Source organism: Camellia sinensis, chromosome 11 (genome assembly GCF_055761805.1).
Source record: "Camellia sinensis isolate YWXY chromosome 11, ASM5576180v1, whole genome shotgun sequence".
NCBI classification, from domain to species: domain Eukaryota; kingdom Viridiplantae; phylum Streptophyta; class Magnoliopsida; order Ericales; family Theaceae; genus Camellia; species Camellia sinensis.
The window spans coordinates 108,599,110-108,611,829 of record NC_138971.1 but is presented as its reverse complement, the minus strand read 5'-3'; the positions used below and the strand labels follow the sequence as shown (position 1 = coordinate 108,611,829).

General features: G+C 32.9%; 1 protein-coding gene across 6 annotated transcripts; it reads left to right on the top strand.

Annotated features, from left to right (window-relative positions):
* Positions 1-1,744: 1,744 nt before the first annotated feature.
* Positions 1,745-11,531, top strand: LOC114324005 (RUN/FYVE domain protein). 6 transcript variants are annotated; one of them, XM_082894462.1, is made up of 15 exons: positions 1,745-1,902; positions 1,980-2,024; positions 2,121-2,219; positions 2,788-2,898; positions 3,617-3,791; positions 3,935-3,991; positions 4,389-4,522; positions 4,633-4,692; positions 4,812-4,889; positions 5,403-5,476; positions 6,183-6,259; positions 7,753-7,829; positions 7,975-8,037; positions 8,254-8,329; positions 11,377-11,531. In XM_082894462.1, exons 1-15 carry the CDS (start codon positions 1,831-1,833, stop codon positions 11,514-11,516), a joined length of 1,338 nt encoding a protein of 445 aa, XP_082750588.1. In that variant the 5' UTR covers positions 1,745-1,830; the 3' UTR covers positions 11,517-11,531. The 6 variants fall into 6 exon arrangements, with proteins under 6 accessions (XP_082750588.1, XP_082750587.1, XP_028127517.1 ...); XM_082894461.1 differs by having other exon boundaries at positions 7,954-8,037; XM_028271716.2 differs by lacking the exon at positions 11,377-11,531 and adding an exon at positions 9,238-9,264 and having other exon boundaries at positions 7,954-8,037.
* The last annotated feature ends 1,189 nt before the right edge of the window (positions 11,532-12,720 follow it).

The following is a 12,720-nucleotide window of genomic DNA, read 5'->3' as shown; positions in this document are numbered from 1 at the left end:
GCTATCTTTTTAGCCAATTAGCCAAAAAGTTACTAAATTAGCCAATTAGCCAATTAGTCATACCAAAAAGTCAACAATTACGGCTTCTCTCTACTTTTTGCACAGCTTTTCGTAATTAGTCAAAAAGTCATCCCAAACATACAAGTTTTTTTTACCTACCTTTTTAGCCAATTAGCCAAAAAGTTACTAAATTAGCCTGTTCCCAAACGAGGACTAAAGCTATGTTTGGCAATGGATTTTTGACTAAAAAAATCACAAAAGATAAAATTAGCTACATAAGTCAATAAATTACATGTTACATCTAAACTATAATCATTACACTTTTTCTTTCACAAAAGTAAAAAAAAAAACAAAAACAAAAAACCAAACGAGTCTAAAAAAGCCTGGCTAAAATAAAGTTAGACTATTTTAACTCTTTTCAAACGAAGACTAACTATGTTGAAAATATAGTGAGTAAAAAACATCTTTATAAAAATTGACTTACCAAATTTTTTAAAATAAATCACTTTTTAAAAATGACACAAAAACATTTTAGTTACCTTTTGTTCAACAAAATAACAAAAAAAGAGTAACTATGGGAGTTTAGAAAGAGAGTTGGGCTAAAATATTCTATTAAAAGGAAAAAAAAAATTAAAATAATCAATAAGATAAAATGTCACATTTAATTTATAATTTTTTTTTTCTCTTACAATTATCAAATCAATTATAAAAATAAAAATCAATTATTTTTCCAAACATAACTATGGTAGCCAAGCTAAAATAGATAAAAAAAATTTAAATACCCTACTTTCCAAACTTCGTAGGGGTGAGCAGCGGATATACCGATCCGCCAAAACCGACCGAACCAAACCGATCCGCCGCATTTTGGACGGATGCGTGATGACGAGCGGACGGTTGCGGATTGATTTTCTCAAATCCGCCAATTTGGCGGACGGATGGCGGATTTGAGATTTTTTGGCCGCAACCGAACCGCCAAACCGCCAAATCGCGAGCACCCCTAGTAATTTATAAGACTTTGTATTTTTAATTTGTTTAAATATTATATTTGTGTTTTCAATTGAAAAAGAGTTTAAATATTCTGTTGAAAAAAAGTTTTCAACTTGAATATATTTTTTGAATTGAAAAAAATAAACGTATTATTCATATATATATTTTTAGTTTTTAAATGTAACTCTAAAAATAATAAATAGAAAATATGATATATGTTGGTTGGTTTTTGTTTTTAAAAACATATGTAGATGTAACAATACAGAGACATTCAATCTCTACTACTGCTCTGTTCATAGTTTTGGTGATTTGAATTGTTATTATATTTTAAGAATCACAGATTGTAATACTTTATGGGGATGAATCATACTGTGATTGTAATATGTGGATGAGGTATGCAGTGATCATGATATTCTAAAGTTTCAAACTTTTTTTCTTTAGATAAGGCATACAGTGATTGTAATATTTTTTTAAGTCATTGACTGTAATACTTTCTTTTTATTTTTTTTCTTTTTTCGTTTGAGGAAGTGCACAAGTTGAATTATGTTGAAAATTTATAAAATTTTAAACCGCCAAACCGATTCGCATCCATCCGCCAAACTGCCAATCCGCTCAATCCACATCCGCCGGATTGACAGACGCCGGATTGACAGACGGATGCGGATTGATTTTCTTCAATCCGCCAATCTGACGGACGGATGACGGATTGGAGGTTCCGTGGCCGCAACCGACCCGCGCCCACCACTCGTCCTATACAAAGCAAAATGAAACAAGGATGGGTGTAATTTACCCATTTGTTTTTCCCAGACAACAGTGTTTTGGGTGAGGAAATTTCGCGGGGAAATGGAGTTGCTCAAATTGTCTAAATTCAAGCTTCAGCTTCGAGCCCTAGTCACCGAAGTTCGTGAACTCAGAGTGAGTCTCTCTCTCTCTCTCGCTCTCTCTCTCTCGGTCTCGACGCCTTTTCTTATCTGTCTCCATGGACATTTCAGGAAAGAGAACAATCTTCCACTGAACAACTCAACCTTTTAATTCAGGTTTCGTTTCCAATTTCAATACCTCTTCAGCTACACATTGTTAGACTCTCATATACATGTTGAAATTTATAGCAATGTGTTGATGTTTGAATCTAGAAACAAAAGCAAATAGAGGAGGAATTTGGTAGAAAGCTAACGGAATTGCAAGCGGAATTGGCTTTGTCCAATGAGCTTCGGCAAAAACTCGAAAGAAAGGTCTATAACTCATTGATACAGTGAAATTTGCAATTTGTCTTCGTAGAAAATCTTGTTAAAGATCAAGTATAAGTGAATGTTTGATTGCAGACACTTTCCTGTTTAATTGATTGACTAAGGATTGAGCTTCTCTCAAGTTCAAAATCTGAACTTGACCAGCCTACCACCGTTTTGTTTTGATGATATAAACCGTTTATTTTGTAGTCTTCCATGTATATCATTCATGTAAAAAAAAATAGATTTATCTGATAATTTCATTTTATCACATTTGTTTCTGAAAAAATGAACGATACGTATTTTTTTTCCCTCTAAAAAATAGACCATATTGAAGAAAAACGTGATAACACAAAACTGTTATGATTATTGGATGGACCTAATATTTTCCATGAATGATGTTGATATATACATGGATGATTCTACAAAATACACGGCTTAAATTATTGACACAGGAGCCGTTGTGAGCCCCACGAACCCTAACATGACTGTAAGTTCAGATTTTGAACTTGACAAGATTCCCATCCTTAACTACTACTTAGTTCTTGTTATTTATTCAATTAAATCAATGTAGGTGAGCTACCTTCAGAGTGACAATGCTTTGCTTGAAAACAAGCAAAAAGAGTTGAAGGGAACTATAAATAACTTACTCCAGTCAAGGGAAAGTTTTGTAAAAGTTTACGAGGTTTGTATATGCTAAACTTGTTATAATTTTGATTTGAAAATTTGCGAACCTTAACAGTCTTGTGTTTGAGAAATTGAAATTGAGTGAACCAATTAGACAGTTGAATGCCAAAATCTTAAATTTGTACCTTGCTGAAGAAAAACAAAGTACAATAGTTAAGAAGCTACATCTAAGTATTAATTTAAACTAAACTGGTTGTGTATATATATATAGACATACATATGTGGCTTCATGATTTGAGTCTAACAGTTGAATGGCCTAAATTTGCGTAATTTTATAGGGTCCAAACAACAATAAACGTTCAACTGAGAATTGGGCATTCATATTTTTGAAGACTGCTCTAAGTCTGAAGCTAATATTTTCAGCATTGCTGGTATTTTTTAAAGCTCATTGTATCAGCAGTCAACTGTATTTGGGGTTAGAAGTAAAGTTTTGGTTCCATGCCATGGAATATGTATGACAGCTGGATTTCTGTGATCTGTTTACTTTCTGACTTTGGTTAAGGGTTTTCACATTTCATCTCACTTTTCTTTCTGATGTTAAAGCTGCAAAAATGCTTTGATTAATAAATTATGTGGTAACTATCAATCATCATGCAATATTATTTAAAATTATTGATTCTTATAAAAAAGGATATGAATCTTATGGTGAAGGATTTATCACAATAATTACCATATACAACCATTATACCATAAATTGATGTCATATTGATCTGCAGGACTCTACTTTTGAAATGAAACAATCTATTCAAACCAGCGATAGAAAGGTCACTATCCTTTCTCAGAAGATAAATGCTCATTTATTACTATTTGATTCAATAGAAAAGGAGGCTTTTTCTGTCAAGCAAGTTTTGGACAATGTGCAACATCTTGTGAGTGAAAAAGAGGGAATAGGCACGTAGATCTCTCAACTTACTTACTTCCAAGTGTATGTTCCATTGCTCATAAATTGAATCATTGATCTTCAGTATAAACTATTCAAGTATCTATGAAAAAGGGTGCATGACGTTCCTTATTAACTTTGCTTTTATGTTCAGTGGCTGGATTAAAGAGCAAAATGGATAAGCTTTCTTCTTATGAAAAAGTGTTTGTTGGTAATTCCAAATCCTCATTTGCCCAACTTAATTAACTTGCATCTCTAATTGTATTATGCCATAATATATCATGCTCTTAATGATGTTAAGTATTTAAAAATAAATTATCTGGACGTGTAATCATGCTCTTAATGATGTTAAATATGTAAATATAAATCTGGAATTTACAACAATGCTTCTGGATTGTCTTTCTAATCAAATGAGGTTGAGTTTGCAGAACACTGAACTTATGTAAATTTGATCGTATTTTGATTCTATTATTATTTATAAATTTGGGTGATTTGGACTTTAAAACAGTAATGTTATTCTTATGCTAATTGTTCTTGCCATAGTTTTTAATGCATGTGTGCTTTCATTTTTCTTTAATAAGACTGGAGTCTCAAACTGTTTGATGCAGAAAAAATCTCTGACCTGGAAAGTAAACTGAGAAATGACGAAAATGAGCTCCGAAGAAAGGAGAAAGTAATTTCACAGCTTGAAGCACAGCTGGAAGAAGCAAAAATTAGTAACTTCCAACCACAGATGGAAGAGATATCCATATAACCATTGATTAACATCCATATTTTTCATTGACTCTGATTAAGGAATTGAATTTCAGCTGTGGATATTTCTTGTCAGTGTAAAACCTTAACTAGCCTTACTTTCAGAAAACACTATCAACAAAGGATGTGATCATACAGAATTTACTGACAGAGAAAAAGGTCTGAATTTGAGATTCTGTACTTTCATTTTCCAAAATGAAAAAAAAAATACTTTAGCTTACTTTTTTGTAGTTAGTCTTTATTAATTTCTGACTTCCTTGGAAACATCAAACGGTCAGGCATTGCAATTGGAATTGCGGAGTCTCGGAATTATCTTACAGAAGATTCAGGACACTGTCACAAATATGAATGAGGAGGTAAGGGGGGTATTTCTTTGAATAAACTAGGGTAAAATTCTAGCCATTGTGGTTTTAGTCCACTTACCAGGATTAACATATGGTGCACGTATGGTGGATGTGAGGACATCTGCCGTTTGCATGCTCATGTTGGGGCATGTGAAGGGAAAATGAACCTACTATGAATGGTTCGTCCAAGATGCTGTATGGAATTGTACTAGGTATTCTATTTTGACCATTTTATAAATAAAAGTGTCAGCCTGTGGCAATAGAAAGTCTGTTTCCTGTCACCCACCTGAATGCCACAGATAAAATGTCCAATTTGATCAATTTACAAACTTATCCTTTTGTTCACCTCTTAAATTTGTATATTTTGTACCTTGGTATGCCTATGGCAGCCTATAATTTGGGGTCTCATGATGTTTCTCCCAAAGGAATCTTAACATTCCTCAACTCTATCTTTATGGTAGTTGGAAGCAGCTTTTGTTTGTCATTGATTTGCCAGTCTCGTAATATCATTGATCCCTACTCCAGGATAGAAGAGCATTCTCCTCTGTTCTGGGAGGCCAAAAAGAATGTACAGAAATTAAAGAAAAGGAAAATATCAGGTCAGATAAATGAATTTTGTCATCAACTTCTGTTTACAAGTTGAATACTGACTTTAAAATTAGCATGTATTTTAACTTGTTTAATTTAACTGAGCACAGAGTGATGAAAAATGATTCATGTGGCTGACTCCACTTGATTGGGACACAAAACTTAGTTTGGTATGGTTTAAGTAAAGGTGAATAGAGTTAGAGGCCGTCTTTTTGTGGTTGGTATAATAATGTTACAGTGTAGAGAAAAAGAAGAATGGAAAAGAAATAGGTTACTCTGGCCTTGCTGTCATGTATACAAAGCAATGTGCAACATTCAAATGTTATATATATATATATATATATACGGCTTATATTGAACAAATCTTTGACACATGCATGCCCAACTGCAACTAAATGGATAAGGTTCTTACGAGATTGCAAACCAATTCAAACATCATAAACAATGGATTATAACTAGATATTTACTATATCTGTGCATGCTTGTTTGTTATTTTCAGTTTCCATGATTTAGTTACTGTAATGGAAGGATAGTTTTGTTCTTGGAGATCCAGAAGATATGGGGTTAGGGAATAGAATTCCACTTTTATGACTTCCTATTCTTATTGCTCTTGTAGATGCCAAACATTGTGATACGGTGATGAATTCTTCTTATTTTTTCTCAGACGGTATTTTTCTTCTTATTACCATTTGCGCTGTTACTGGTATATCATATCAGGATTGAAGATGCATATCAAAACACTGGAGAAAATTCTCCAAGTAAGGCTGGTGAGGGAGGCAGTGAAGAAAATACAGGTTCACTCTAAAAACAGCTTCAAGTCATGTTGCTATTGAACTGTATGACCTAAGGTTGCAACTTTAAAACTCTCAATATGATATTCAACATGTGTAAAGAAACCTAAACTTGTTGAGGCATGATAATGGGTGGACTGCTGCCAAGGTTTTGGCTCTTAGATATTCTATGAGCTAAGAGCAATTGGGACTAGCATTAACATTAATAATTAGAAAACAAAACTTAGTTTTTTTCTGTGTTGTTGTTCACAGTGTAGAGAACCGCAGAACAGATATTTGACTAATGAGCTATTTTGATCTGCATAGAATGCAGCTACTGTAGATTTTGGTGCTTTAGATGATATATAAAGTGTTCGGGTTTATGGAGCCTAATAGTACTAGACACTGGGCCCTTGATCGAGTTGATCCAATGGGGGGTTCGGGGGCCTCCCCACTGAGCGTTGGGTCTGTGAGTATTAAGGGTAGCTTGGTAATTGTCAATGTAACCCTAGTGCTATATATTGCTGCTTTCTGTAGCGACCACATTGTTACTCTCTTTTCATTCCCTCTGATATAGTGAAACTGGTGTGAGGCTTGGATGTTGGCAATCTTGCCGAACCACATAAATCTCTGTCGTTTCTTGTGTGTGATTGTTTGCTTTCTTCTTGCTATTGTTTGTATTTGGGTTATTTCACAACATAAAGCACAGAACCCTTAGATTCATATCAAGACCTGTGTGAAAACTTACTCAACAAAATTCAGATTGGCAGTTCCTTGTTTCTGTTAGTTCTCAATGGAGCACTATGGTTTTATTTCAGCAAGAGTCTCCATGTTTAATTTTTTTTCCTTAGGTTGTTGGGTAATTTTTTTTCCTGAACCCAACCCATAAGTTATGGGTTCCCATTCCACACATAACCCCCTGGGCCCCTAGCAGGCTCAAACCCAGTCTTCCCTCACATAGACATGCAGAAGATATCAATAGGCTAACTAACCAGGGGTGGATAGAGAGACTTCAATTCTGACAAATCGTTGAGATCAGGTAATTTGGTCGTATAAATTTCTTTGCTGTGGAACTAAAAGTCGGTTTTTGTAGGGGTATTTAACAAAGAGTGAGAATCCATTCTTCTGATTCCTTTTGGAGCTTGTCACCCTCCGGGTCATTTTGACAGTTCTCTGCTTATCCATCCTGTTTTCTTGAGGTGGAAATTCATCCTCCAGAATAGAAATGAAATGTGACCTCAGGAAATTCTAGAAATTAAACCTATTATGAAATGAAACACTAATTTAAATGAAGCAAGCCTACAATTTTTGACATAGTCTCTCAGTTCAAAAATGCTATTCGAAGCAGATATGATTGACTAAAATTTCAAGGTTCATCCATATGCATCTTAGTTGGTCACTTTTCTTCAAGATAGCTAGTTAAAATTGGTGACATGTATCTCAGGTTTCAACATGGGATGCCACTTCTGGCACAATTTCAATTTTTTTCTCTGATTTTTGTTTTTCATTCAATGCAGCTTCTGTGTACAAGGAGCATGATTCAGTAAACAAACGCTTGCAAGGGAACAATAATATGGAATGCTGTATCTCAGAGGCAAGTGGATTCTTTTCCTGTTTCTAATTGGGAATTTTTTATTTTTATTTTTATTTTTTTGGTCCTTGCTCATTATATGGTGTTGTTGCTGGACAAACATATTTCTGCATTGATGCAATGGCAGTTTTCTTGTTCTTCCCCACAGCCAACTTACTCGGAACCTCAGTCTACTCCCAATGTCGTAAGCATTGCAGTAACTGAAGCAAAGGTATATTTTAGTTTTGGACTTTTCTTGTACTTGACATTTGGAGACTTTATAAGCAATTTCATCTTGTTGCTTTAATTGATAGATTAATTTGGGTTCAGACCTACTTAAACAATTTTAATCTGCTTAAAGAAAAGAAAAAAGGGGTTATTTGACCCAAATTCTTTATCATTTTGGCTACCTACTTACTGTCTTTTTATATTGTTCTTAATTGAATAGGACAACTGCACAACATTAGTTTACCATCAAAATTTTGAAAGCTCAACAACCCAAGCAGAAACCTCTAACGATCCAGGTTAAGCATTTAGTTTCCATATTGTACTTCTATGCTGAATATTTGTGGATACATTTTGTATTAGTTACTAGAACATATTCCCACTTGACCATGGCTGCACAAGTATGATGACAAACCAATGAATCATTCTGCACCATGATGCTTGAAAACCCACTCACTTCTTTCCGTGCTTTTAAAACCATTTTCACGTGCATCCGAGCCTTCTGTTTATTTTCCCTTTGTACTCAAATTAAGCTCATTGATTTTTGGGATATCGTTTTGGAAAAGAAAAAGTTACTTTGCATCAGTTGTCAAATTCAAATACTGATTTTGAATATTCTTTTGATCAGTTTCTCGGATAAGAGGATGTGCCACAGTTTTTTGAGGATCCAGAAAGTCCTGTTATGGGCATATCCAATAAGAGCAATGCTAGGAACCCCAAGAAAACTACTAAATTTTTTACCAAACACACACTACCAAATTTTTTACTAAACACTCGCATGTGAGTGTTTGGTAAAAAATTCATGCGATTGTTTAGTAAAAACTTTGGTAGTTTTGTTGGGGTCTAGCATTTTTCATCCAATAACGACATACCATCCATGTGAATTGGGTTAGACAAACCAAAATTCGGCATTTTTGGGGACATGAAGGCAATTTTTTTTTGTTCATTATGCTTTGATAACTTGCAATAGTTGTAACAACAGCTTTGTTTGGCCCCTCTCTCTCAAGCTCGTCACGCTAGCCTCAACCTTTCTCGTGACATTTTATTATTATTTTTGAAAGAATATGAGAAAGAGAATCTGCAGTGTAACAGTAAAACTCGAATTCAAGCATGACGCCTAGCAAGGGAATACCTTTTTACTAGGCTAACCCTTCGGTCATTTACTCATGACAAATTTGACTTGGCATTTGTTTTTGGTGGTGATCAGGAAATTTCCATATGGCATATTAAAACATAGTCAAGTCAAATAGATAAACACAAATTTCATGTGCTATAATATCGAGCCCAGAATCGACCTGGTTGGATTTGGTAAGAAGCAAGAGAGTCATTCAAAAATGACAAAAACAAATGTGGTGAAACTGACAAGTTTTTGGTGAGCTCATGTTTGGATGTTTCCAGGCAATGGAATAACATCATTGAGGCAAAAATCATTGTAAAATGTTGCCATCACGGGAAGTTATAATTTTTTGGAACATTGATTACAACGAGTTAGGTCAATTTTTTATGCCTTTGTGTGTGCTTGCACAACTGTGAAATGAATTAAATTAGTCGAGCTTGATCCATGTCTGATAAGTTTATATGTATTATAAAAATTAAATTATTTGAACTTGACTTGTTTTAAACTTGTTAAAATTTATTTGAAATTGACTTATTAAATAGTCAACACAAATTTAAATGTATTTAAAAATTCATTAAAATTTTAAATTACTTTATTGGCTTGTTTACCACTAGTTGTGCCTGACAGCTCAATTTTTGTGGGGTTGGCAATTTTGCTATGGCATTCTTAGGATTGTTTTGAAAAATTGATTAAAAGTTAATTTTTTTGGATGGTTTTTTTTTTTTAAATATGTGAAAAAAAAAATAAAGAGATGATATGATTCAGCGTTCGTTTGGCAAAAAGAGTTTGGGGTTTTTTTGGCTATTTTAATCACAAAAGACAAAATAGACTATTTTAGTCACAAAAAACAAAACATCATATTCAATCCATAATCATTACACTATTCTCTCGCAAAAAAAATCAAAAAAGTCAAAAAGTCAAAAAGTCATTCCCAAACCAAGCTTTCTAGCTCAGGTTAAAATAGCCAAAAAAGCCAAAAAATTAAAAAATCAATTCACTTCCCAAACGGAGACTCAAATAAGTTAAAAGTTAAAAATTAACTTTTAATTATGTTCCCCAATTGGTCCTTAAACAGTAGTGCCAAAGGAAATCATTTTATATATTATTTTGACAAAGCCCTCATCTCTGCCTCGTAACTTTCCAATTATTATTTTTTTAGAACAAACTTGACAGTGATTGATAAACTGCTTTTCCAACAACAATCTGCTAAATAAGGGCTGGTTCATGTGCTCTCGTACATATATGCAACACCAACTTCTGCAGACTAATAAAAAAAAAAGGTTAAATTACCCCATTAGTTTTGTAATTTAATTGTCGTGTGATTTTAGTCTCCGTAACTTTAATTTGAGCAATTTAAAACTTATGTTTTCAGTTTGATTACAATGTACTCTCTATGTTACAATGAGAAAAAATTGCGCAAAATAACAGTGATCAAAATGAATTCCAAAAGAAATTATAAGAACCACTAGTGTTATTAATAAATGACATTAGTGCTTTATATATATATATATATATATTAATTTCATTTGGGTTTTCTCTAATTTTATTTTTGCCGTTTAAAATTTAACAATAAATTATAGAAGAACTATATTATAACAAAATCAAAAGTATATAATTTGGTTGTTTAAAATAAAACTACGATAATCAAAATAAAACTTATTAAAGAGTTCGATAGTGTAATTTAACTAAAGAAAATTATTAAGAATTATAATTTTGAAAATTATATTTGAGTATCATGAGTGTTGTTTTACATAACACTGATTAGATAATCTGACAAGTTATTTGGACGTGTGTAAAATAGAAAAATGCTTGGGAGCACTAATTAGTGCTCTCACTAATTAGGTGGCAGTGGGTCCCGCCATGAATGATGTGATGTTTTAGTCTTGGAGTTGTAATTTTTTTTTATTTTTTTATTTTTTTAATGCATTAGTGCTATTAGTGGTGATATTTTTAGTGAGATGAATCATTGTTGGTGTAAAATATCATGCGAGATAGAATTACGGACTTAGATATAAAAATTTAGAAATTATCTAAAACTATACATCAATAATTCATATTTATTTCATATATAAATTATACACTTCATTAATTCAAGGAGAATTTACCAATAAATCTTATATACAAAGTTCAAGACTTATCTAATCTTCAAACAAAATACTTGCACCAATTAGTCTTATACATTTTTAATTGTTACCAAAAATTTTTTTTTTTTTAAAAAAAAATTTACAGATACTGTTATATCTTACTGTCGTCGGATTTCCGTCAAACGGTCACTGGAGACTCGTCGGAATGTTCAACATCACCGGAAAGTCGTCGGAGTATTGCTGGAAAGTCGCCGGAGTATCGCCGGAAGTTCACTGGAGTGTTAAGAACATTAATGGAAGTCGCCGAAATGTTCAGAACGTTCATTGGACGTTAAGAACATCATTGGAGACTCATCAAAATGTCTAGAATATTACCGGGAAAAAAGAGAGGAATAAATGAAGAAATTAGAGCAAAAAAAAAACATAGCAAAATGTGTTAAATATTGATAAACTAAAAGAAAAAAAAAATGAAACGACAAAAAGCAGCAACAATGGGAAAAATATATGCTATTTTTGCTATTTTTTAATTTTTGTAACGTTTAAGCAAATAATCTCCAATGTTGATCAAACTGAAAAGTAAGTTTTGAAACTGTAGCATTCTATTAAGCATTTATTTTTATTAATCAAACTGAAAAACATGTTATGAAACTGTAAAATTTTACAGTTCTAAAGAATGTTATGAAACTGCAAAATTTTACAGTTTGATACCATGATTCATTCATGCACCAAAAAAATCTTAAACTGCGGAATTTTACAGTTTTAAACCATGATTCATTCTAGCACAAAAAAAAATTTAAAATTACAAAATTTTACAATTTTCACCGCCTGTAACTAAAACTCGAAAACTATTTGTTCAAAATTTGAAATTTTTTTCCATTAAAACAGAAAAAGAGAAGTGTATAACATAGAAAATGTAGAAAAAAATAAGAGATCGAAGGAGAGAGGCAGATATAGAGAAAGAATTGTACTCCGACAACTATTTTTTGTTTAGATCTAGCCAAATTTGATGTACATCTACTCAGTTCTGATGTATTACATCAAATCTAAGTAGATCTACTCATCTTCTTCGTCGGAAATATATCTTTTTCGCCGTCGGTGAGGGTGAAGTCAACGAGTTGATTTCGATGGTTGGTGGTTATCGGTGAACCCTGATCAATGGAGAAAGACGTGATCACCGGTCATCGTCCATGATAAAGAAGATGAGAGAAAAATACAGAAAAAAAGAGAGAGGAAAACGTAAAGAGTGAGGCAAAAAGCAGAGAGAGAGAGAGAGAGAGAGGGAAAGTAGGACTTTTGGGTCTACTCAAAAAGTTATTGGATTAAATGGTGTCCATATATTTCAAATAGGACATGTGGGTAATTTCCCCTTAATTGAATCTCTATTACACATACCTATTTTTGGATAAATTTTGGGACCCTAGCTTTTTTTATTATTATTGAAATGTGGTACTTAACTACAGGGTAATTAAGGTTGCAAACAAGCTGAGTC

What these genes read in the sequence shown, in the direction of transcription:
- LOC114324005 (XM_082894461.1), top strand. Translation starts at nt 1,831, where the DNA reads ATGGAGTTGCTCAAATTGTCTAAATTCAAGCTTCAGCTTCGAGCCCTA. An exon ending in GAGTGAAAAAGAGGGAATAG is followed by an intron (nt 3,792 to 3,934) that starts GCACGTAGATCT and finishes TTTTATGTTCAG; the next exon opens with TGGCTGGATTAAAGAGCAAA. An exon ending in TTGCAGTAACTGAAGCAAAG is followed by an intron (nt 8,038 to 8,253) that starts GTATATTTTAGT and finishes TTAATTGAATAG; the next exon opens with GACAACTGCACAACATTAGT.